This window comes from Gouania willdenowi, chromosome 18 (assembly GCF_900634775.1).
Source record: "Gouania willdenowi chromosome 18, fGouWil2.1, whole genome shotgun sequence".
In the NCBI taxonomy this organism is placed as follows: Eukaryota; Metazoa; Chordata; class Actinopteri; order Blenniiformes; family Gobiesocidae; genus Gouania; species Gouania willdenowi.
This window is the reverse complement of record NC_041061.1, coordinates 25,110,917-25,135,416: the sequence shown is the minus strand read 5'-3', so window position 1 is coordinate 25,135,416 and position 24,500 is coordinate 25,110,917. Positions and strand designations below refer to the sequence as shown.

The following is a 24,500-nucleotide window of genomic DNA, read 5'->3' as shown; positions in this document are numbered from 1 at the left end:
TTTTTTTTTTTTAATAGTATGTTAAAAAATAAACCATGAATAATACTCTACATCATCACGCGTTGCCTTGAAGACGTTTATTTGGAAACGTCTTTATTTATTTATTTTTCATGCTTAGAGGTTTACAGTGGAAGAATGGTTGAAGATGCAACACGAGAAGCACTAAAAAAGCTCTGCCTCCTCACGCTTTTATTTTGTTAACAAGCGGAAGTAGGCCGGGTTTGGTTTCGTGCCTAGGGACCACAGAGACGGGCTCTGTCCGCGTGCAGGACCGGGCCGGAGCTTCCACAGCCCGTGCAGTCCCCGTGCGATAGAAACGATTTAAAGCCGAGCCGAGCCGAGCCAAGCCGGGCCGGGCTGGGCTGAGCCGGGCTGGGCCGCTTCGGTCCGGAGCCTGATCTCCATCAGCTGCAGATCCAGCCTTCGAGATGTTCCGAGCCCCCCGGTGCTGCAAAGACACTCCGAGGCCGGCACCGACACCAGGAATCAGCCATGCTGCTAAGACGGAGAGCCAGGTACCGGGCGGGTACCGGGGCGCGCGCGTGCATGTGTGTGTGTGTGAGAGAAAGAGAGGGGGGGGGGAATGGAGGGGAGGAAGGAGGGGAGCTCCTCCTCCTCCGTCTTAGGCCTTTCTTTCTTTCAGATCAGATCCCATCAGGCTGCAGCACGACGTGCGTGTGCGCGTGCACCATCGACTGTACAAGAGAGTCGTGTACCTAAATAAGAGGCCCATTGTGTTGGAAAGGATGTGTGGGTGTGTGTGCGCGTGTATGCGCGTGTGCGTGCTGCACGCTCTCCTGTAGATGCTGCTCTGAGCATCATGCTCCCAGACCCGGTCTCATCAGGACCAGGGTCGGTCCACCTATACCACACGTGTCAAACTCGAGGCCCGGGGGCCATAACCCGCCCTTCAGAGCATCTGATTCGGCCCCTCAGGAGAAAGTGAAAACTACAGCAAAAACACGAGTCATTGTGTAAATGACCAAATAATTCAGTTGTAAATTGTTGTTGAAAGAACTCTACATTTTGTCAAAATCCTGCAATTTTCCTCTAATTATTCCACAAAATCTTCCCAAAATAAATATAAATTGGTAAAATAAATAAATCACAGGACATTTACGTATCTGTCAGTTATTGCTTTGATATTGTTGATGTCTTACTTTGTTTAATTTATAAATGGAAGTGAAAACTTAATGTTGAAATTGTTCAATTTCCCACCTAAAAACCGTGGCCCACTTGTGATGGAACTGGTCCGTATTTTGGCCCCTGAACTAAAATGACTTTGATACTGATAAAGCTTCCTGGGAAATGACATCAGACACATGATGTGGTTCTGATCCACTCATTTAGTCGTTTAGGGTTCTCTAATGTTTGCATCTATTTAGCCCAAATCACACTAAATTACTTCTTTAGTCTGGATTCAGTAAAACACACCTAAAAATGAGCTTTGTTCAAACTAGGTTAATATGTTTCACTTAATATGTCATAGATTTCATTTGGATAAATATTAATGGATTCTAGTTTGAGAAAATTGTTCTTAGTCTCACGTGTCAAACACAATGTCTACAGTTAAAGGGGACATATCATGCTAAATCCACTTTTTTAGCCCTTAAATGCATTTTGTTGTATATTTAGAGTGTTTAGAAGTACAGAAAAAATCAAATAAGTCTCTTCAGGTGCTCCGTAGATATATTTATATTCTGTTTTGCTCATATTTTTCAATCTGTTTAGATTTTTCTATTCTCTATTACGTTTTTTGAACTATTACATCACAGTATTTGCAGCGGAACTGCCAAATTAGTATATCAACTCCAGGTCCAACACTTCGAGCAATCCGCCATTTTTATTTCTCGCTTTTATTTTGTAGTCCAAGCTCCAGGATGCCGAAGTTACGAGAGGATAAGTCAAGATGTTGGGTTGTTGGATGTAGTAACCCACACGCTTCATTACACCGTCTCCCAGCATCAGAACCTTTTCAAAGTGCCTGGTTGAGTTTTATTTTTCACGGACATGTACCCACATCTGTGGTAAGGTCATTTTTGTGAGTCAGACTCTGGCTCAAACATGTAAGGCTGGATGGACAAGTCTTCCGTTGTTGACATTGTGTAAATAACGTGTGAATAAACGTTTTCTGTGCCGCTACATATCTCTTCTATCAAACTACAAAAATGGCCGAGCCGGGTGGAGTTGAACCGAGTGTCACCTGAAGAGGGGGCGGGGTATGGAGTGTCTCATTTGCATTTAAAGAGACCGCACCAAAACGAGTTGCTCTTAGAAGCACATCAGAAAAGGGGTAGAAAAGGGGCCTGTGGAGCTATAATAATGAGGAATTCAGACCCAAGCATTGCAGTTCCGCAATTTATAGTTTATAGACCATAACTGTATGATTTATATGTAAAAAGGAAGGATTTAAAACCATGATATGTCCCCTTTAAGTTAAGATAGCTAAAATGTATTAGGTAACACTTCACTTGAAGTTTTATACATAAGGCTGACATTATGCTGTTATTATTATGACATGACACCTGTAATAAGCATGAATAAGGTGTCATTAAGTGTTGTTTGTTATCCTAACCCTGAACCCTAAACGTAACCCTAACCCGTAATGTCAGCTTATTGTGACATTAAAAAGTTATCAATATATCTTTATACTTTATCTGATTTCCTGCCACAGTCCAAGCACATAGAGTAAATACTGGCAACATAGCATCAAGTTAGATTTAGTGCTTTATGGTCACTGCTGACTGACATTAAACCTTAGAGTCAGTGCCTCTGAAAAGGAAAGCATTAGTGGTTTACCCAACAGAAATATTGTGAAGTGTGATTCTGATCCATAGACTCTGTAAAACAGAATTGACAGGACAAGCGCTGTTGAACGTAACGGCCCGCTACGTTCAGATTTTGCTCCCCTACGAAGCGATGGCGCCCCCTACGTTGTCTTTCAAGCAACAAAGGGGGGATTTTCTGTTGTTTTTTTCCTTTTTTAATCGGTACCGTCGTAATAATTGTTTCACACTTTGACACAAAAGGGACTTCCAGACGTGCATGGGTTGTTTAAACTCTCTTTTTAATCTGCATAACTGAGAAACAATAAATCAGCCGCACCGTCAATTTAATGCAGGCGATTTGCTCGGATGCCCGTCTTTGCCTGAGGACCCAGAGGACCCCTGCTGCCACTTAGCTGCCCCTGATGCTGCCTGTGTACTTGCTTCGCTTGGTAAACGTAATTAACGTCCACTATAAACAGTGTAGCTTCAACCAGGAGTAGTTTGTAGAGCACATGAAGCTGCTCGTCATGTTTCTAACTCACAGCTGATAATTCTACAAACACGCGCACAGAAGTGAATACCGTTTGATTGAAACGTGTTTGTCTTCATTCTGGTCGGACAATAACAAAATATAATTTCTTGTCTCTATAGGGTGTGTGAGTATTTATGAGTGGAGGACCTATATGAATATATACTGTATATATATATATATACCAAGCATGAGTAACTCTCAAACTACATTCATCATCATCAAAACAAAACCAAACCGGACTTTTGCTTTACTTCACTAAATTTGGCCCTCAGAGAGTTATACATTTTAAAATTGTCCGCTCCACCCGATCCCCCTATGCTGTGAAACATTCCTGGTGAGAACCCTGATTGTGTTCAAGTGTTCATTTTTCTGTGAAGTTTGTTTTAAATAAGTTATTTGAGGCTGAAAAACGGGATTTTACGTCATATATGACGATGATTGACAGCTGCGGATCTCGCTACGAATAGCTTTGTGAATAGCAGCTACATCGTGAAGGAAAGCCGAGACGCCATTTAACCAGATTTTTAAGTTTTAATATATGGTGGTTTTGTACTAACCTTTATGATCTGAACAAGCCGTTTGTAGAATTTCCAGTGGGAAAGATACTTATGTTCTCGGCGTAGCTGGGCTGTGCGTAAGTCATCAGGGCAGTGCGCTAAATGGGCGGGGCATGTTACCAGGGCCCTTCCCGCCGGACACTACTGCACAGGCTCCAAATGACGTCAAATTTACAAGATGGCAGCACCCCTAAGCGCCGTATTTTGGCTTCAAGAACGTTGAGTGGGAACAGCTACAGTGCGCGCCCACTTTTCTGATCGTATACATCCACTTTTTTTACCCTACAGGTCTCCATTGGCTCCACCAGAGAACGCAACAGTATTAATGATTATTGAAAAGAAATTTATTTTCAACATTAAAAGCGCAAGAGAGAACGCAACAGTATTAATGATTATTGAAAAGAAATTTATTTTCAACATTAAAAGCGCAAGAGTGTGATCAACTAGATGCAAATCACATGGGATGAGCTTCAGGGACATTTTTTTTTTAATCAATAATAGTACGAAAGGTGAAATTGTCATGTAAATGTATAAAAATGGCCTGCTATTAACAGTTATTAAGAGTTGTATTAAGAGCTGAAAACAATGGTAGGGCCTCCGATTTTCCATTTAGATGACTTTAGTGGCTGTTAAACTTCCACAGATTGTACCAAACATGCTAAATAGGTTTAATTTTACATTTGATATGCTTCAAATGATTACCAATATCTGGAATCACACAAGATTACGTCACGACATTAGCCACACTGCTAGGTAGTCCCTCTGCCACCCGTTAAACAGGAAAAATACTGCGCGTGATCTGGTCCCTAAACATTATTTGGGAAACCTTGAATTACCACTAGCCGATAAATCACCCTCACTAATGCTGCACAGCCGTGTGATTGGAGACGCTTCACCAGGAAGAGCCAACGCTAATGATTTCATAAAAGGAAGAGACCAAGTAAAAAGTACACAGCTTATTTAACCACGAAGGACCATGATTTGCTTATGGTCAGATTTAACACTTGTATGGAAGGATAAAAGCTAACGTGTCATCACGTTGAAATAAATGTTAACATTAAACAAACGTTACTGTTTTTATCCATCCCGACTTGTGAAACGCAATATTTTTTAATTCTATTTCACGTCTTCACGGAGAAAGCTGGTCCCATTAGACAGTAATGTAACTATTGTGATTATTACACCTAAATATCCTGTTAGCACCGCTCTCAGTAATTAATGATTAAATCATCAAGCCTGATCTGGTTCAATTATAGGAAATCAAAGCAATATTTATCAATCATAACTTTATGCAACTCATTATCAGAAATGAAATAAACAAGATTCAGCAGCAGTTGAAGAGTAAAAACACTATTGTAGTTTTTTTTTATTATTTGATTATAAATGATAGGAAATAAATGAATTGCATACAATAACACTAGTAGAGTGACCCACATGCACAAATATGTTCCATAGTAAGTAAGTAAGTCTACAGCTATTGTAGCCGGTTTTAATGTGTAAATGTTATTACTGAAGCAGATTCTAGTGTTGATGTATTCAATTTTATTAATGTTTGTAAAGAACCTGTTTACACTTTAACTTTTACTTTTTTTTCTATATATCTCATTTTAATTTCTTGAGAAATTTAGGTCTATTAAACTTTTTTCCATTTCTGTTTTTAGGTTTTATTTTGGGCAATATTTAAAGTAGGGGTGTCCCGATCTGATATCGATATCGGATATTGGTCCGATATCAGCCTGAAAACGAATAATCTATTTTTTATTTAATTCATTCAATTGTACAATACTGTAGATATTATGTTTAAGGTTAAAATGTATGTAACCAATTGGTTAATGATAAATGGGTCAGTTTTCTCATACCTACTGTTGCTGACTATTGTTCTCTGTTTGAGTGACATGATCAAGCCTTTTCTAACATTCATCACTACAAAGTAAGTTCACGTATACGTATTCAATTAGAAAATACAATATCTGGACTTAAAAATATAGTTTGTGGAGTACCACAGGGTTCTGTGATTGGTCCTAAATTATTTACAATTTTTATTAATGATCTTTGTGATGTATCAAACCTCTTCAAAGTTTGTATGTTTGCAGATAATACAACCATAATTTGTTCTGGAAAATTGTTTTGTGAACTTTTGGTAAAAATAGAAAAATAAATTAGAGTGCTTAAAAGCTGGTTTGATATGAACAAATTATCAGTTAACATTGCAAGAACGAAACGTATGATTTTTGGAACCAAAATTGATGTATTTGAAGAAACAAAACTTGAAATAAATGAGATGATATTGAGTGTGTATTTGATACGAAGTTCTTGGGAGTCATAATTGACTATGAATTATCTTGGAGGCAACATATAAATTATAAATATTTACAATTCCTTGTTTACAATTCATTGTACTTTGATACTGCCATATATGATGTACTGTGTAGAACTCCACTTTTAAAACCATAATAAATTATATTATTTTATTGCAATAAAAGGCCATAAAATTGATAAACAAAGCAGGATATTATGACCACACACATCCATTATTTGTTAAATCAAAACTCAATGAAATTTATAGATATTGTTTATTATAAAATAACACAATGTTCAAAGCAAAAATAAATGCTCTTCCAGAAGACGTTCAAAAATACTTCTCACTACAGCCCAGCAAATACAACCTAAGAGATCAATTTATGTTTATTTTACCAAAAGTAAGATTAGAAGTTAAACAAAGATGTCTGTCTGTTCTAGGGGTTAATTTATGGAATAGTGTTGATAAAGAAATAAAAATGACCGACACGCTATTTAATTTCAAAAAGAACATGTCACAATATATTTTAGAGTTATGTGAAGCAGTAGAAATATGTGTTTTTTGTTAAATGTTTTATATAAAAGAAAGTGCATGTGTATATATTAGTATTTTTGCATTATTTGAAAAAAGACAGCTCAAATTTACTTGTTGAATGCTTGCATTTCTTTTGTGTGTATTATTGGAAAAGGTAACTTAAACGTTATTTATGTTGGGCATATAAGCATTTTTGCTTCTGCCTGTTTCAGTCTTGTTATATATTTTCAAATTATGATTTGGATATTTTTTGTTAGACTGAAACAAAGAAACTGAAACTGAAATATTGGAAAATCTATTCCATGGCCCCCATTTTTTTATTTATTTTTTTACTACGGGGCCAAAATTGCCCCCTTAATATTTTCCTAATTGAAATGAACTAATACACCATCAGCTAAACCTGTCTTTTTACCAGTGCCTTTGTACTAGAGAAACAGAGAAAAAAATGTCAAAATGTGAATTCCAAAAAACACAAAAAAGAGTCAGTTTTCCACGATCACGGAAAATCAGAAACTCTACTAAGGACACTTTAAGAGGACTGAGGGGCACGTTACGATACGCCATAACTGTTTTTTTTTTGTTAAGAGAAATTGGATCAATAATAAGCATGATGGAGACGTTTCATCCAGCTGACACTGCTCATCTCTCTACAAAAGCAATTAATCTCAGTCTGTCTGTCTGTCAGTGTGTGTGTTCCTCAAATATCTCAGCGAATCAGGCTCAAACTGACCTGAGACTTTCAACATGGCTGCTGCTTGGTTCAAGGGTGTGCAATGTCATATTTTTTTGGATTACAATGATGCCATTCATAAATCATTTCATGAAATTGTCTTTAATGCAGCTTTGCAGAACAGGATAACTCAGGATAAGTTAGTCAGCTCAATGTTGACAGGTAGTTATGGTAACTCAGGATAAGTGGAAAGCTGCATAGAATCTACAGGAGTGACTGCACAAAGGGCTTTTAAAAATGACTAAGTGGGTCTACTATCCTAAAAAAAACACCCAGTAAATATTGACCAGCAGCAGGTGTCCTCAGTGAGCAACATTTGTGACTAAGGTGAATAATAATAATAATAATAAAATGCATGTGTGTAATTCAGAAATAAATTTGCATAGTGTTATAAGGTCAGTTAAAAGAGGATTTAACTTATTCTGAATTAAAGAGGAATTAAAGCTCCAATGTAAACCATCCATGAAAAGCTACATAACCTCCCACTTTTCTATAGCAACACATATATCCCACGGCACTGCACTAGTCATGAAATAAAAGCAGATGGGGGTTTTCCGACAGATGGGGTGAAGGGACCCAACCGGTGGATCTCTTAAATTCTTGATGATCATGTTGCAATGCTGACTGTAGACATGTCTGCTGTATGACTCACTCCGAATACTCCCTCTCATTCCCTTCTGGCCTCTTCCACCTCCCACACACCCACCATCTCTTTCTCCATCACTGTTATTGTCTCTTCTGCTCTTGAATGACATCATCATCCTCCTCCTCTAACATCATGTTCTCCATTTACTCCACCATCCTTCATCACCCCCCCCCCCCACATTGCTCATTGCACTGACCTTTTACCTGCTTCTGTCTCCATCCCGTCCTCTGCTCCGTCCTCAGGCCTAATTGCAGCTTCTTCATCCCTGTTTGCAGGATGTTGCGATGGCTGGTGTGTGGTCGCTTGGGCCCTGTTTGGATGTGGAAGGCACTGCTGCTCTTTGTGGCCATTGCTTTTGCTGGTCAACTGCTGGGCATCATCTTCAATAAGAGGTGTGTTACTTTTTTAAAGGTCCAGTATTATGCTATTTTTCACTCATCTCCATTTGTTCTAAGAACCCCAACAACTTAGTATTTGAGGTTTATTTTCCCAACTTCACCTGTTTTGCGGAGTTTTAGCCCTCTGAAAAGTCACTGTCACGATGCTTTTAAAAACAGGCTGTTTTGGGGCCTTCATGCATATGCATAGGCGTGTCTGTAGACACTGACTCGACACACAACTGAGCCCCATAGCAAGATTCTTTTGCTAAATTGCACATTACAGTAAAACACAGGGCTATTTAAGAGGCTATTGTGATTGTGAGTCCGACAACAGTGTGTGTTTACGAGGCAGTATAACGGCTACTAAAAATGGAACTGATTGTGAGCGATCACGCTTTGCTTCGGATTATTTATAAACTGGATTATCTATTTACTGAACATAAATATATTATCTATGGATAAAGGGACTAGTGGTCTGAGCTCACCGGGCGTAGTGACGGAGTGCATGTGGGGCGCCGATCGGAGAGCGTACACGATTCCACACCAAAGAGGAGGACCTCATCAGAATCAGCATGGAGGGTCCAGAACTGATGGACTATGATGCCAGGCCAGATGTTCAGCTGTGGTTTTCCCAGGGCAGGGGTCTGCAACCTGCGGCTCTGGGGCCTAATGCAGCCCTTTGACTCTTATGCAATGGCTCCCTATAGCTTTAAATAATAACTATTGAAATGAATAGTTATTTTTTTTTTACAAACGCAATTAATGATTAATGACAAATAAAATCAAGATATTACAATTTGTTAACCTAAAAGTAAATCATGTTGTGCAATGACTCAGCACCTTCCTACTTCACCTCCTGCAACATCTACAGAACATCAACTTTCCTGTGGCTAACCTTAAGTTTTAAATCCCTGGTAAGATAATTAAACCAACACTATTCTGGAAGAAAATAGAGATTTGAATTGTGTGGGAACAGATTCATTTAACCACCAATGTGCCGGTTAAATATGCATTCTTTACGTGTGGCAATAAATTAGCAATTAGCATGTGTTGACCACATGACATACGACCACATGACAAAATACGTTGAACGCTTGGCCACTGCATCAGCTGTCAGCTCTCGATCCTCATCTCCACATAACGTTAACCTAAATGTAAACAAGGAGAATCACTCTCCATGACTATTTTTGTTCATAAATGACTCTAAGAACTTTTTTCTAACAATCTGTGGAGGCAAATTTCAGCATCCTGCCTTTACAGTGAAGAAAAATGACTGTTTCGGTCATATCACCTGCTGCTGCGCTAAAAAGACACAGCCCTCTGTCTCCAAATCCTCGCTTCTGATTGGTCAATCCCACACACGGGGGAGCGGGGAGGGGAGGGGCCATTTCTACGAGCGTGAATCAGTTTTGCTACAGACGTCTCGCAAAATGTGTTGCAAAACTCAAGCAGCGCAGATTCACACGAGGAAAGTAGTTTGTGCATCTGTTGCGGCAGATTTGAGAAGTTGTAACCGGAGAGTTGTGGTTGTAAACGATCATTTATGCAAGTAATTAAAAAACTTGTTTGCAGCTGTAACTTTATGTGTAAATGTCAGTCTCTAAATTTGTTTCCATAATTTGTGACATTAAATTTATTTCACGTGTGTGGATTTTTTATACACAAGCTCACATCACATTTTACAGGCTCTCACATTTTGCAACATATATTTACCTTCATAGAGACCCCACTATAAGAGCTGGACCCTCTGAATTGAATTCCATGGGGTGAAGCAATGCAGATGCTAAGTTCAAGTACAGCATTTCTACAAAATAAAAATAAAAACAGAATACGTGTAACCTGTTGTTATGCTTTGTTGTTATTTAAAACCTTTTTGTTACGACTTTTAACATTATATAAAAGAAATGACCTGTTATTTCAGCCACTGCTTGAAAACTTAATACTGACACTAAAACATTAAAACATTTTGCAATAATCATATCCCGAGTCTTTGTCAATCTTTACATCAACTACAGTACGCCACTTAAGTCAACTATTTATCAGCATGCATGGCTTGAAAAAGAAAAAGGGTGCGACCAAATTCTGTGCTGGTGCGACTAACTGAGAAAGTTAGTCGCACCAGTGCCACTACTGGAAAAGTTAGTGTAGAGCCTGCTTGTAATCGTAGGCTCACTGGTTCTAATCTCCCTGGTCCATCACTGTGGGATGTTGATCATTCCCTTATATCAGTGTTTTTCAACCTTTTTTGAGCCAAGGCACATTTTTTTCATTGAAAAAATCACGAGGCACACCACCAGCCAAACATGTTAAAAAATGATACTCTGTAGCCTATATTAACAATATAGCCATTCTCATCAAAGTGTCTTGAATAGGAATCAAATAAACACAAAGAATAAAGGACTTTATCATCATTTGTATTTCTTCTTTCAAATAAAAAGTGCACTTAACATGTCCACTTCAAAAATACAGCTTGAACATAACAAATGAAACAACAATGTGGTCTTAAAGGTAGTAGAAAACGTCAAAGTGTTTTGCAAACTCTAATTCTGTCCAAAATTATTAATTACCAGGAATACAGAAATATCGTGTTTATTATGACAGAAGCAATAATATTTGGGAAAGATTTCACTGTTCTACACTGAGAATCCAAATGAAACATAACTCTCGCTGTATTGCCTCGAGCTCACCGTCTTTGCTTTCTTTCCTCCACTCATACTAGGGCCTTCTTCTGGGTCCGAATTTTGTCCAGGGCCCAGTTCGGAATTGGTATTTTTCCTCTTCAAAAACTTCTCCATCACTGTCACCATAGTTTCGCTTACCCACAATGCTTTTACCGCCAGCTGTCACTTTCATGCCTCACTAATTCTCTTGTCTCAACGGACAATGCAATTCGCTACCTGCTGCCATCTAGTGTTATGGAAGAGTTTTACATGATTACGCTCTCAAGGTGGGTTCACACCGAACGCGACTGAAGTGACTGAAGCGATGCGATTACATTAAAAATCAATGTAAATGACGCAACGTCAATTTATCCCCCCCTCAGCGACGCGACTTGCATGATCAAAGTTGAAAAATTTTAACTTTTTAAGCGACGTGAAGCGATATCTCCCGTCCTCCACTGTCTGTAGAGCGGAGGCAGCAGCCCCTCCCTCCCGCTCCCGCTTCAGTGCTGACGGCTGCAGCGGAGGCTGTTCTACTTCCTCAAAGTATCAGGTTCAAAATTAAAGCGGTAAATTTCTTTAAAACCACAGTAACTACTGATCAAACACATTCTGAGTGAAGTCATCCTTTAATATCTCCGTTAAGTTGATCATTTAACCGTAGAAGCGGAGCAAGAAGGAAAAAAAAAGACGTCATCAACACTCTCTCTCTCTGTCTCTACCCTGTTACCGGGGCCACACACACACACACACACACGCACGCACGCACGCACGCACACACACACACACACACACACACACACACACACACACACACACACACACACACACACACACACACACACACACACACACACACACACACACACACACACACACACACACAGCTCCCTAGTGATCGCGTCGCTGGAGCGATGAAATGATGGACTGACAAAAAAGCACCACTATGTGCAAACTACCGATCAGGGACGATTTAAGGCAACGGCATCGCTTCCGTCGCTCGGTGTGCACGCACCTTTAGTCACTACTGCAGCACGGACACTCGACAATGGTATATTATTTGCAGATAATAATTAATATGTTTTCAAAATTTTTTTTTAGACCAATTAGGTGAAATTGGATAATTTCCCACGGCACACCTGACGATCTCTCGCGGCACACTAGTGTGCCGCGGCACAGTGGTTGAAAAACACTGCCTTATATTACCCATAACTGCTCCCTGGGTGCTACACCGTGGCTGCCCACTGCTCCTCAGGGAGGGATTAAACGCAGAGAACACATTTTGTGTATTTAGCCATACATTTATGACAGTAAAGTATAATATATACTCTGTATTAAACCACAGTGTTTGTTTTACCTGAGAGAGAGGAGCTCACATTCTTATTGGGTAGGAGGAGCCAGGATTGTCAGGAGGAGGAATTTCCACCTTATGACATAATTTTGGCGGAAAATCCAACTTTGGTGCTGACTTATGGCAAAATGTGGAATATCAAGGGAGGGAGGAAACAGAGCATTTTTAACCCACTGTAATACACAGACTACAGAAATGGTCCTGCAGTCAGTAGAGGTCTAAAATCTTATTGCAGAAAGAAAACCAACGACTAAGCTTTGAAAGATATTTGTCAGAATCAGCATTTGGATGTCCTCAGAAATGCTCTTTATTGTCCAAAGTGTTAACATGATCTAACGGGGAAATTAACGGGGGTTTACATCTTTAAGATGACTTTATAGTATGGAGCAAATAATAATAAACTTCCTGGATAACAGTGGATATTATTCAAGTTAATGAATAAATGTGGTTATCACAGATTCATAGAACAGTGGACCATCATTTTGCTGACTTTATGGATGGGCCCCAAAAAGCTCTCCACTGTATTCCCCTTTATACATGACCCTGTATCCACATGACTGTTCTTCAATGTTCATGTCTGTGTTCAACCATCTTCATTTACAGTGAGGGTTCCTGGTCTCTGGAACCTTTATTTTGGGGGTCGCAGGCTGAAAACTCAAACTCAATGTGTTTCGATTGGAGGTCATTTTGTGCTATTGCATCTTATTACAGCACTTCATTCAGAGTTTGAGTTATGGTTTGGGTTAGGGTTGATGGTTCCCAAGCGAGGGGGCATGACGTCATGACAGTCGGGCTTCAGAACAGCCTTACTGAACATTGAACATGAAAAATAGAAAAATGTCTTCTTGCACTCAAAGAACTTCCTAATTGCTGGTTGAAAACAAGTGATTGAACATGGAACAATCACAATTCTTACAATTCTTTCCTTTTTTTACTCATTTTGTTAAAAACGTGTTGAGGGGAGGGGCTGAACATCTTTAATTTTTCACGTGAACTTTATTGACTTCCTGTTCTTAATCTGTGAACGTTTCAGCCCTTCTGGAAAGGCTTAGGAGTGTGAACTTTGAAATATTTGAAAATTCATCCAGAATCCAGATGTGGACTTTAGGTCAGGACAGGGAGCAGAGGTCATCATGCTTGTGAGCATAATGTGAAGGATGTTTTTCAGTTGATGGATGAGATGTGTCAGTGAAGGAGAAATAGTTGTTGTTAAGGTGTCTATGAAAGGTAATGTACATGATGTAATTACTGCTCAATTCTAATATTGTTTCTGCCCTGACGAAGCCCTCCAGTACTTTGATTGGAAACCCAGTGATCCATGTGTTGCCAGATTAGTGACGCACGATATTGGATTTCTGGTCGATATCTGATATGCCGATATTTTACAGCTCATTTGGTCGATGACCAATGTTGATAGCGACATTTTTTTCCACTCACACGTAATTGCAGAGATCCTGTAGAATTCTGTGGTTGAATTAACATAACAAAATATTTTTGTCAACTCTTTATCATATTGGCTCGCTGAAAAATGCAGATATAAGACAAAGCTGAAAATGATCTAACATCACTATTTACATCACATTACTTCTTTATATTAAATATACTTCAATTTAATTTCATATTTATTGATGACAATTGTTTTTAAACCAAACAAGTAAGATACTTGCAGCCTATGCTACTTAAAGCAGTTGCCACCTACTTACATTTTGTGTTTGAGTAGTAAAAACAGCATTTTGAGAAGCTAAATATTAGGGAAAAGTCAAACTCTTTGAAAAGCTGTAAATTCAGTGAATAATTGTACTTTGAGATTGTTGACTGGCTCGCACCTCCATTGATTTACAAGCACTCCTGCAGTCTGGTCCCAACACAAGATGGCGGCGCTTAGTCACGCCGATGAGACATCTACGTATATGATGTCTATGGGTTGATCAAGGAAGGAAGTTGATATATGGAATATCCGATATCGACACTTAATTTTAGAGCTGACATTGGCCGATACTGATAACGAGTCGATAATATCATGCATCACTGTTACAGATGTGACCAAAATAGAAATTGGGTGTGTTAATCCTGATTGGAAAGTAAGATATCTCCATCAGAGAAGAGGGTACAGGGGACTGATTAGGGACTTTAGCGAAACAAGGATTTTGCAAAGATTTTGTGTCAAATCCAGTTATCTTTAATGTCATAATGTCATCTGACTGGATCAGAGGGAAGCAAGGGTTATTTTTTTGTCTTCGCTTTTACCGGCCCTCCATCCACCCCCCTCCCCTCCGTGCTGCTGGGAGGTGTCGAGAAGCGCCAGTGGCTGCATCCCGCGCCCTCAAATGGCTGGAAATCCTCCCCCACTTCACCCTGCTACCACCCCCTACATCCCTTTCCCAGACCCACCACCCACCCCCATCTGCCTACGTGATATGGTTTTGTGACTGTGAATGTTGTGTCTGTTGGTTTCTATCGCAATGCTGCTGAAGAGTTTTTTCATGATCCCAAACTCTGCCCCTCCCTACAAGGGCCTAGTTTGGTTTTTGTTTTTTTACCTCTTCTTCTTACCCATTGTTCTTATCTCACTTCTCCTCTAAACATGATGGCGCTGAAAATGGCAGCCGCGGTGTGTTGATGTGTGTTTTTTCCACTGCAACGACCAAATAAAATTCCTTGTACTGTTCTAAACTGTACCTGGTGAATAAAATCCTTTCTTTTTTTTAACATTTTTTTATAACTTTGTCTGCACATGCTGTCAAAGGTCAACACTACAAGAAGTGCATAAAAGTGAATAAAATCCTTTCTGATTCTGAAAATGCTAATGGCGTGTAATTATACTTTTTAAAAAGGCAATTCAAAAAAATATTCAGACAGTAAAATGTTTTTGTCATACTTTTGTAATCCACTAGTTAACAAACCATGAGAAATGATTGAAATTAAGCGAGATTTCTGAACCACAGCCTTTTTTGGTGGACGTTACTGTGAGAGTATTTCCTCATCACAGCCAAAGCAATGAAAGAAATATTTTCTGACATTCCATGCTTTGAATCTTAGCACGAGTTGCAGATAGGCATTCTGCTTGAAGTGTTCATCTCCAGTTTAAGTGCCTAAAGTATATTTATATTAAAATGAGACGCAATATAATGATTGGGGATTTTGTATGTCTGTGAAAGCAGTGGGTGTAGAAGCTTTAAAAATCTGCCATGAGTAAAGCATTGAGAACTGGGGGTTTGAAGCTGATGGCTTAAAGACAATAGTTTCAAACAAGTCGAAGTCATTAAGTAAGACCATGTGTGGCAATGTAAGTGACTAATGTGTTATGTAAGTGTAAAAGAGTCATAACTGAGATAAAAGAGACTGGGAGTAACAGTGCCTGAGAATAAGAACTCTGTCATAACAAGATAATACCCTGGATAAAAGCTTGGAAACTCAGAGATAAAACCACACAATATGGGTGACCTGTAAATTAAAATTCAGATTAACGGAGAAATACCGATAATAATATTAAGCTAGTTAAGTTCAAAAGAATGAAACTTATGGCTTGAGATAAACCATCACTTCTAACACAATCAAACTCTAGGCATCTGTAGATATGCTTTGTTTAAGGGAGGAGCGTGTAAAAGAGGAATCTAATCTTCTAGTGATAGCCATGTTTTGATAATAACAGGTTTATTACTAACAGATAACACATTCAGAAGATAAACAGGGGTGGACATATTGGAGTGTAAAATGTTCTTACTTACTCTCCAAAGTAAAACACCCCAATGCATTCGTCTCTGGGACTCCACATCCCACAATGTAATGACTGAAACGTTTCCAAAAATGTCATAAAGGGAGTGTTTACAGTTGAGATCAAAACAAACGTTTGAGTGGCAATTTCAACCGTTTATATCTTTTTTCAAGTAAATAATATTACATGTATTGTTTTATTAAGCCTACAATATGTCTTTAACTGATAAACTTAGAGACATGTCAAGCTGGAGAAAGGAGGAGTGGCTTGCATTGTCACTGGCACCTCCTGCTTAGGTACAGTAACATCACATTAAATGCCACACAGCACAGAATATTTAATATGGACATCTTATAAAGCCGGACATAAAAGCTGTGGACCTGAACCCACTGTGTGGGGGTAAATAATAAACAGATCTAAAGGCATTGTAGAGGCTTGATTTGTTATAGTCTCATAGTTTAAGATTGTTTGCACACCCAGCCCATGCTTACAGCAGTGTTCTCAGCAAGTTGAAGCTGGTACTTCCAGGGAGTGGCAGTTCAGAAAGCTTGTTGAGAATCTGGAAGAATTTCCCAGGTAATATGGTACAGTGAAGAATTTGATGACTGCATTTACAAAGCTTCAGCATGCAAGTGTCAACAGAGCTCCCAAAAATGGATGGAAACATGTTTGTTGTTCCTGATGTTCTAGGGTGGAAATCTAACTCCTATTTAATAACTTACAAGCAGCTAAACATCAAATCAGGCTTTCTAAGAATCAGCAATTAAGGAGGTTCTGGTATTAAGATTCTTCTTTTGTTTCTTCTTGCCACCAGCAGCGTTCAACAAGCTTCTAGCTCCATCTTCCAGTCACCAGATGCCCAGGGACCCTTGCTTGGATCCTGTCAGCCACACAGCCATATTATGTTCCTCAAAACACACAAGACAGCCAGCAGCACTGTGCTCAACATGTTGTACCGCTTTGGAGAGGAGCACAATCTGCACTTTGCCCTGCCTGTGGGTTACCAGCTGGGCTACCCGCTGCCCTTCAATGCCCATAGGGTCAAAGGCTATCGAGGTCCCAGAGCTGTTGAGTTTCACATCATCGGCAATCACATGAGATTTAATAAACCTGAGGTAAGCTGGTAAATAACAGGAAAACTCCTTTGTCATGCCAAGGTAATTGCATTTGCTGACTGGAAAAGAAATATTTGTGGTGCTTTTAATATTTCCAGAATCTGAACATAGAAGAGAAAATTCTAACTACGCTAATAGCTGAATCTAACGTAGTTCAACGGACTTGACTTCAGCTAACGTCGTTTTGTGTTATTTCTGAAGCTGATGAACAAACTGCTGAGGATAATTGATAATTACTTTTCTCTGAAATCCCATTTAATAATGTCAAATCAATTCAATACTGAAGAGATGTTCCATGTTTAGGGTTAGGGTTTTGATATATAGTCAAACCTACAATACAAGGTCTGCCGTCATTCAATTTTGATTTAATTCAGGGGCCTTTAATCAATTTAAGACCACATTAATTACCCATTGAACGAAATCAATTAAGCTAGAGGTTTTGAGTTTCCATTGATTGGATTGGATCGTGTCTTAACCAATCGATGTATCGATCCAAATTGGATCAGGTGACAACAAACAGTGCATTGTTAAGTGCCTTTTCTGCCAAACCTTGGATTTGAATTGATCATGTACAAGGCGTAAGGGTGTCTCGATCCGATATTTATATTGAATATTGGTTCGATATCAGCAAAAAAAAAAAAAAAATCGTATTATATTGCCCTGCTTTTAAAATTTCAGATACAATATGTATTGTTTTTATTGGATTTATTGAAGTTTTTTTTCAGGGTCTTCTATTTTGTTTTTTATTATTTACTTTATTCTATGCCAGAATATTCTTGTCTACAATTAAATAAAAGTATGTATGATATGTGCTTGTCATGCATCATGTAAAAAAATCTTGCTACTGTTGCATATTTGTTTGTGCAAGAGACGTTAAAGTGAATTGATATATATTTATTTAAGATTATAATTTTTACCAAATTGCCATTTTTTTCTCCTGTAGGTGGAAAAGGTGATGCCTGCAGACACTTTCTATTTCTCCATCATCAGAGACCCAGTCAGCATGGCTGAGTCTTCCTTTGCGTATTACAAAGAGGTGGCACCTGCTTTTCGGAAGGCATTAAGCCTTGGCGACTTTGCTGAGGATCCTAACAAATACTATGACCCACGGCTTCGTAATAACCACTATGCCCGCAACCTTCTGTGGTTTGACTTTGGCATGGATCACAATGCCAATTTTTCCTTGGTGTGGGCTCATCGAGGCGAGGCCATGATACGGCAAACCTTTAAGCTGATCCTTGTGTCTGAGTACTTTGACGAGTCCATGATTCTGCTGAGACATGCCCTGTGTTGGCCCCTGGATGCTGTTGTCTCATTCAGTCTCAACGCTCGGCAGCAGAAGTCCAGCAGTCTTGGTGGAATGACTGGGAGCTGGATGGGTAAAGCAGCAGCAGTGGCTGGTGTTCGGACTTCTAATTCCCTAGTCAAGACTCCGCCCAACCTCTCACTCACAGAAGATCAGCGAGAGAAGCTGCGGCAGTGGAATTCCTTAGATTGGTTCTTATACAAAGCCTTCAACCAAACCTTCTGGGAGGAAATAGACAAGTTTGGTCGTCACCGGATGAAGCAAGAAGTTTCTCTACTGAGGACACGGCGGGAAGATTTGGCCCAGGTCTGTCTCAGGGATGGTGGGAAACCAGTAGAGGCACATCGTATCCGAGACAAAACTATTAGGCCCTTTCAGAGTGGATTAGTAAAGATTCTAGGCTATGAGCTCCAACCAGGACTGGACAATGCCACCAGAATAGCCTGTCTGAGGATGATCCGACCTGAGATTCAGTACAAAGACTTTTTAGATGTTAAACAGTTTCCACAAGCCCATGGCATTCCAGCCCAGCCAGGACAACATGTACAAGGGTTGATGGTAGCCGCTGGTGGCAATTATTTGAAACAGGATTCTTCCAAGACAGGGGACAGAGGTGTGGGGCGAGAGGCTGGAGGGTGGTCAGCCGAGGAGAGGGACTGGGACAGAGGTCGCTTGATGCGAAACAACCAGACTTTAATACGAGGACGAGGGAAAAGGTTGAGATAGTCTCATCATCAATACCTGCTTTTTCTATTCCTGCAGACACAGGGCATAAGCCTGCTTAAACCCTCCTGGAAACGACGCAATATACAGCCAAGTTTGGATGTGACCAACGGGACTTGAACCCATGACCTCTGCACTTAGAGGCTGCATTGCTCCCCAGTGTACTAAAGACTGACCCAGATTCAGATATTGAGAGTTTTAAGTGATGGACTTATGAAAGTGAAACCTAAGCCAGAGAGAACAAACTGCTCTGCCTTTCTACTTCCACCTTTTGCTTGTTTTTCTAATTACTTGGGAAACTTTTATCTACCAGTTTTTATTAGGCTGTAATGGATTGTCTTCTGGCCAGGGGTTGATGAAACCTGTTTCCTGCAAACAAGCTGATGTAGTCATGACATTAATTTCAATGTACCAGGGGAGGACAAACTAGATTACAGTGGTCTCACTTGAAGGGAACCTGTAGTGAATTTTATTTGCAAGCTTTTGTCAAGTCACAGATTTTGTCACAATACCTGTCTATGACGACCATGAATGATAGTGACAGTGTCTCACAAATGAGTTGGTTTTTTTTGTCCTCCTCACTCCTCGACAAAGACTTTAAAAGAAAATAATCCAACTAAACCTGCACATGTAATGATCTTTCAATAGAGCTTGCAATTGAAACTCACTCCAGGAATCCCTTAAAGACTAAGAAACGAGTCTGTTTTCTGTCTTCCTAAAGGCATTTGGTCCTCTGCTAACATGTCACTGCATTGGCTGCAAACTCCTTAAACTTCATTGCCTTCTTCATACATAGGCAGAGTAATTCAAAATATTTGCCTTGTCAGCAACTGCTGCGATGTTACACTTTAAAGGCTAGGTGGTGGAATTCGTTGCTTGACTCAAAGCATAAGATGCCTCATGGCTCACAAAAGGTTGGTAAACATTGATGTGCACAACATTTAGTCTATGTGCAGTCAAAAAAAAAAAAAAAAAAAACCCAGGCCTTCTGATTAGCCTTGACCAGCACTCTACATTTAGATCTGCTAATGAGAAGAATCATTCCCTACAGGAGGATTGAAAATGCCAGAACAAGTCCCACTGTCATCAGTCATCTAGTGTATGTACATGTAGAACTGTGTGAGTTTCATCATTCATGTTTCTACTAGATCACTTATCAAATTTTGCATTTTTGGCAACAATAAGAACAATACCTCCAGTGACCTCAAAGACTTTTACTTAAGCGTTGTGAAAACGTTGTCTGTCAATTGCATAATAAAAAAGCTTTGAACTTACCCTGTTTCTTGACTTTAAAAAAAAATGGTTTGAAATGTTTCATCTCTTTGGTAATATTCAGTACCAACAATGTACTTTAGATTTTTTTTTTTCTTAAAATGTTTTTCAAATGAAAATTGCCATTTTTGCTTTGACTCCAATTTTTTGAATAAGAGCAAAATTAAAAATGCTGTAAAAATAAATATGAGATAAAATTCTGACATTCCCAACCATCATTATCTACATTAACCCCAAAATGACCTCTTTTTTGTAATGAACACGTACTAGTATATGTTTACACTGTGTATTCAAACATTTTGATGCACTGTCGGCTCAATGTTTGATGAATCAAAAGTCTGTGTGGATCCTTTGTGTAGGACAGTCTGAAGATGCGTGTCAGGGAATAAGTTTAATATGTTTTACAGTACTTGAAAAAAATAGTGACAGACGTCATAATTTGCACTGGGTTTAAGTTTTAAATTTTGTTCAGTATCTAGGCCACATTTTGTTTAAAGTTGCACATTTATAGCACATAAGGTTGGTTGTTGTGAATTTTCAAGACTTTAAAAGGCTTGTTGTATCACCACTTGTAGGGCTATTGGTCTGTTTTTGTAATTTGACACAAAACTTGACCTTTGTTTAATTTGTTGACTTTTGAATTAAGAGACGTAGGATTTCCTCAGAAGAACAATGACAGGCAGGATAACACATCTCGATTTGAGAAAGTACGAAAAATTAATGTCAAGAGAACAAAATGTTCTTTGTATGATGTATGCGTAATCCCTTAAAAAATGTGTGACTTCAACTGAGACTAAGGATTAAACATTTCTGAATTTAGCCATGAGGTAATGAGGTTATGATTTTAGTGTTTCTAATAATAAAACAAACACATGTTAATTTTTGCACGTTTAATTCTAAAAATACACAGAATTTCTGGCAATCAAACGCTCACATTTGACTTAACTGACATCTTATAAGTTAAAAAGGCAACATACAGGCATGTGAACATGAGCACACCAACTTTCAACACCACAAAAAAATGCATTCATTTTTACAGTTTTAAATCTCCAAATAAATGATGCAGGAAAGGCTTTTGAAGTGGGTAATTATTTCAGGTCTGCCATCACATGTTGGTCACTTTTTCTTTACTCTCGTCATCCAGATTTGCATAAGGGGCCCCTGAAATAGAAAAGATATGGAGTAAGCACAGCAGGCAATGGTGGCAGACATATTTTTTAGGTGAGCATTACAAAATAACATTTTATGTGTTACAGATGGAGATTTTATTTTTTTTATTTTTTATTTATTGGAGGATAAGCCCCTTGAGATGGAACATCTCGTTTTCGAGGGGGTCCTCAACTTACATAAGATGACAGATACAGCAGAGCAGACAATACAGGAATTCAGTATTTCAAAAATAATAAATACAACAAAGTCTAGATAGACACACACATACACACCCACACACACACAGTATACATTTGACAGTTGTTCAAAACAGTAAATATTTTATACAAAAAATAAATAAGTAATAAAAGTAATAGTAGCTATCTAATGATAGTAAGAACTTTCATTAGATTAAATAAATAAAAAGGTTTAGGTTACATAGCCTATGATCAAAAACACTGACAGATATTCTGGAGATGGAGGACAAAAGCATTTTTAAACAGAGACAGAGAGGTTAGAGAGTGGATTGGTAATGGGAGAATGTTCCAGTCAAGTGGAGCTTTATATTTGAATGAAAATTTACCGACTTCTTTTTTGACTCTAGGGACTACAAGATATGGTTGATCAGCATGACGCAAACTGTATGAAGATCTGAAAGGAATTATATATTGTTTTAAATAATTAGGAAAACTTAAATTAATACATTTAATTATAAATAATAGCCAGTGAAGCTGTCGTCTAGATGCCAGAGAGAGCCATGACAAATGTTCATACATTTGGCAGTGGTGAGTTCTAAAGGGACAGCGGAGGATAAATCTACACAGACTATTGTAAGTGACATTAAGTGGTTGGAGAATCGTGGCAGTGGTGTTTTGATAAATAATATCACTGGAATCAATAATGGGAAGAATCACTTGGGAAATGATCATTTTTCTAACTGAGTAACTAAACAATTAACTGATTGATAAAGCAATTTTAAGCGAAAAGAAATTTTATTTGTAATAGTTTGTATATGAGATGCTAACTCCAGTACGCTTTTGTATTCTTACATTATCAACAATGTCTCTAAAGCAGGGGCTGAATATGTGGGCCACAGATTAAAAGCAGGAAAACGAGTATTTTTAGAAAGCATTAGTGGTGGCTCGTGCAGGTGTAAGAAGTCACCAAAACGTCACAAACCATCATTCTGAGCCAATAGCAAAATTCATTTATAATAGCCGGGCTTCAAGCAGTCACTGTTACATTTTTACAACAAATTATGTCAAATTGAAATACTCTGACTAAAATGTCAAGAGTTGAATAAGAATCAATGAACAACACTTTAATTCCCAATTACATACAGAAAAAAGTGGATTGGGAGTTGAGTAACTCTTTGAGGAAGTAAACTAAGTAAGGTAAGTGAGTGCACGATTTTGAACAAGGTTACCCTAACCCTCGGACTATTTTTGTGAGGCCCCAAGACTGAATGCACAAAATGACTAAAAAAATACAGTAAACAACATTAGAAATGACAAGTAAAATACACAAACTGACATGAAAAACACAAAAATTGAGTCAAAAAAAGACAAAACAACAACAGAAATACACAAATTGGCTCTAAATACATCTACCTATAATTGCATCTATCTATCTATTCTATACTATAATTCAAGGATGGTCTGTGTGTATGTGTGTGTGGAGCAAATATCTCCCCTACGCGGTGCGAGTTCGAGCTGAAACTCGGTCAACGGGTTCCAAATACCCCAAGTGTGTGTATCTGTTATTTTGGAGTAATTTGGTCATTTCAAATTGTTTATTTTAATTTTATTTAACTTCTGGACGGCCCCGAAATGAAACCTATTCAGCTTTTGACCTCAGGGTGTGAGGGGGCGCTAGCGCACCATCTATATCTATAGCCACTTCCGGTTCCGGGTTCATGACGTTTGTTTGGGTTAAAACAAAAAAAAGGTCAATATTAAAAACGTTTTTTGTACCGCTAAAAGTCATTTAAGTTAATATTTCATGGTTATTTGATATTATTCCCGTTATTGCAAACTTCCTTTAAATCTCGGGTCACAGACGTCACTTCCTCCTTCATCTCTATGAGTGTGGGCGGTGCCTGTGCTGACGGTCGTTAGCCGATTATATCACAAACATTCTGATTCTTCAAACAGAGGAATGTAACTTTTTTGTGAGCGGATGGGTCCACTATGATTATTGTTTGCTCTGCGTAACGGTGAGTGTTTCTTCTTATATTCTTCTATGAGCTAAGAAAGATGCTAGCAGCTACAATGTAAACACACACACACGGCTGATGCGCGTGCGTGCACCACATTGGGACGTACATGGTGAACTCACACAGAGCAGTTGAGAGAGTTGCGACTTTGGTGTTTATTTTCGTGGTACTCTCGGGTCTCTCTCTCTCTTTTTTACACACACACACACACACACACACACACACACACACACACACACACACACACACACACACACACACACACACACACACACACACACACTAAAACTAAACAATATTTATACAAATAAATACACAAAATGACTCCAGAATCACACTACAATGGCAACAAATAACAATAATTATACAAAAAATTCACAAAAAGACAACTGAAAGATAAAAAACAAACATTAATGATGACTTCAAAAAATATACATTACAGAAAAATACAACAAAAATATGAAAATGGCTCAAAATACACAAAACTAAATATTTATACAAAAAACACACAAAACTATTCACACAAAAAATACACCAAATGACTCCTG

General features: G+C 38.7%; 2 protein-coding genes across 6 annotated transcripts in view; one reads left to right on the top strand and one right to left on the bottom strand.

Annotated features, from left to right (window-relative positions):
* The first annotated feature begins 215 nt into the window (after positions 1–215).
* gal3st4 (galactose-3-O-sulfotransferase 4) lies at positions 216–20,590 on the top strand. 4 transcript variants are annotated; one of them, XM_028474496.1, is made up of 4 exons: positions 216–515; positions 8,342–8,458; positions 16,990–17,287; positions 18,231–20,590. In XM_028474496.1, exons 1-4 carry the CDS (start codon positions 493–495, stop codon positions 19,317–19,319), a joined length of 1,527 nt encoding a protein of 508 aa, XP_028330297.1. In that variant the 5' UTR covers positions 216–492; the 3' UTR covers positions 19,320–20,590. The 4 variants fall into 4 exon arrangements, with proteins under 4 accessions (XP_028330297.1, XP_028330296.1, XP_028330299.1 ...); XM_028474495.1 differs by having other exon boundaries at positions 16,987–17,287; XM_028474498.1 differs by lacking the exon at positions 8,342–8,458.
* An 873-nt stretch (positions 20,591–21,463) lies between these two features.
* zanl (zonadhesin, like) overlaps positions 21,464–24,500 on the bottom strand; it is a 75,119-nt gene continuing 72,082 nt past the window's right edge. For both annotated transcript variants that reach the window (XM_028475034.1, XM_028475035.1), the window contains one exon: positions 21,464–21,749. In XM_028475034.1, the coding sequence (XP_028330835.1) occupies positions 21,694–21,749 (56 nt within the window). In that variant the 3' untranslated portion in view covers positions 21,464–21,693. The remainder of the gene's footprint in view (positions 21,750–24,500) is intronic.

Coding starts and splice junctions, on each gene's coding strand:
- gal3st4 (XM_028474495.1), top strand. CDS start 493: ATGCTGCTAAGACGGAGAGCCAG. Junction 516..8,341: donor CTGCTAAGACGGAGAGCCAG/GTACCGGGCGGG, acceptor CCCTGTTTGCAG/GATGTTGCGATGGCTGGTGT. Junction 8,459..16,986: donor GGCATCATCTTCAATAAGAG/GTGTGTTACTTT, acceptor TCTTGCCACCAG/CAGCGTTCAACAAGCTTCTA.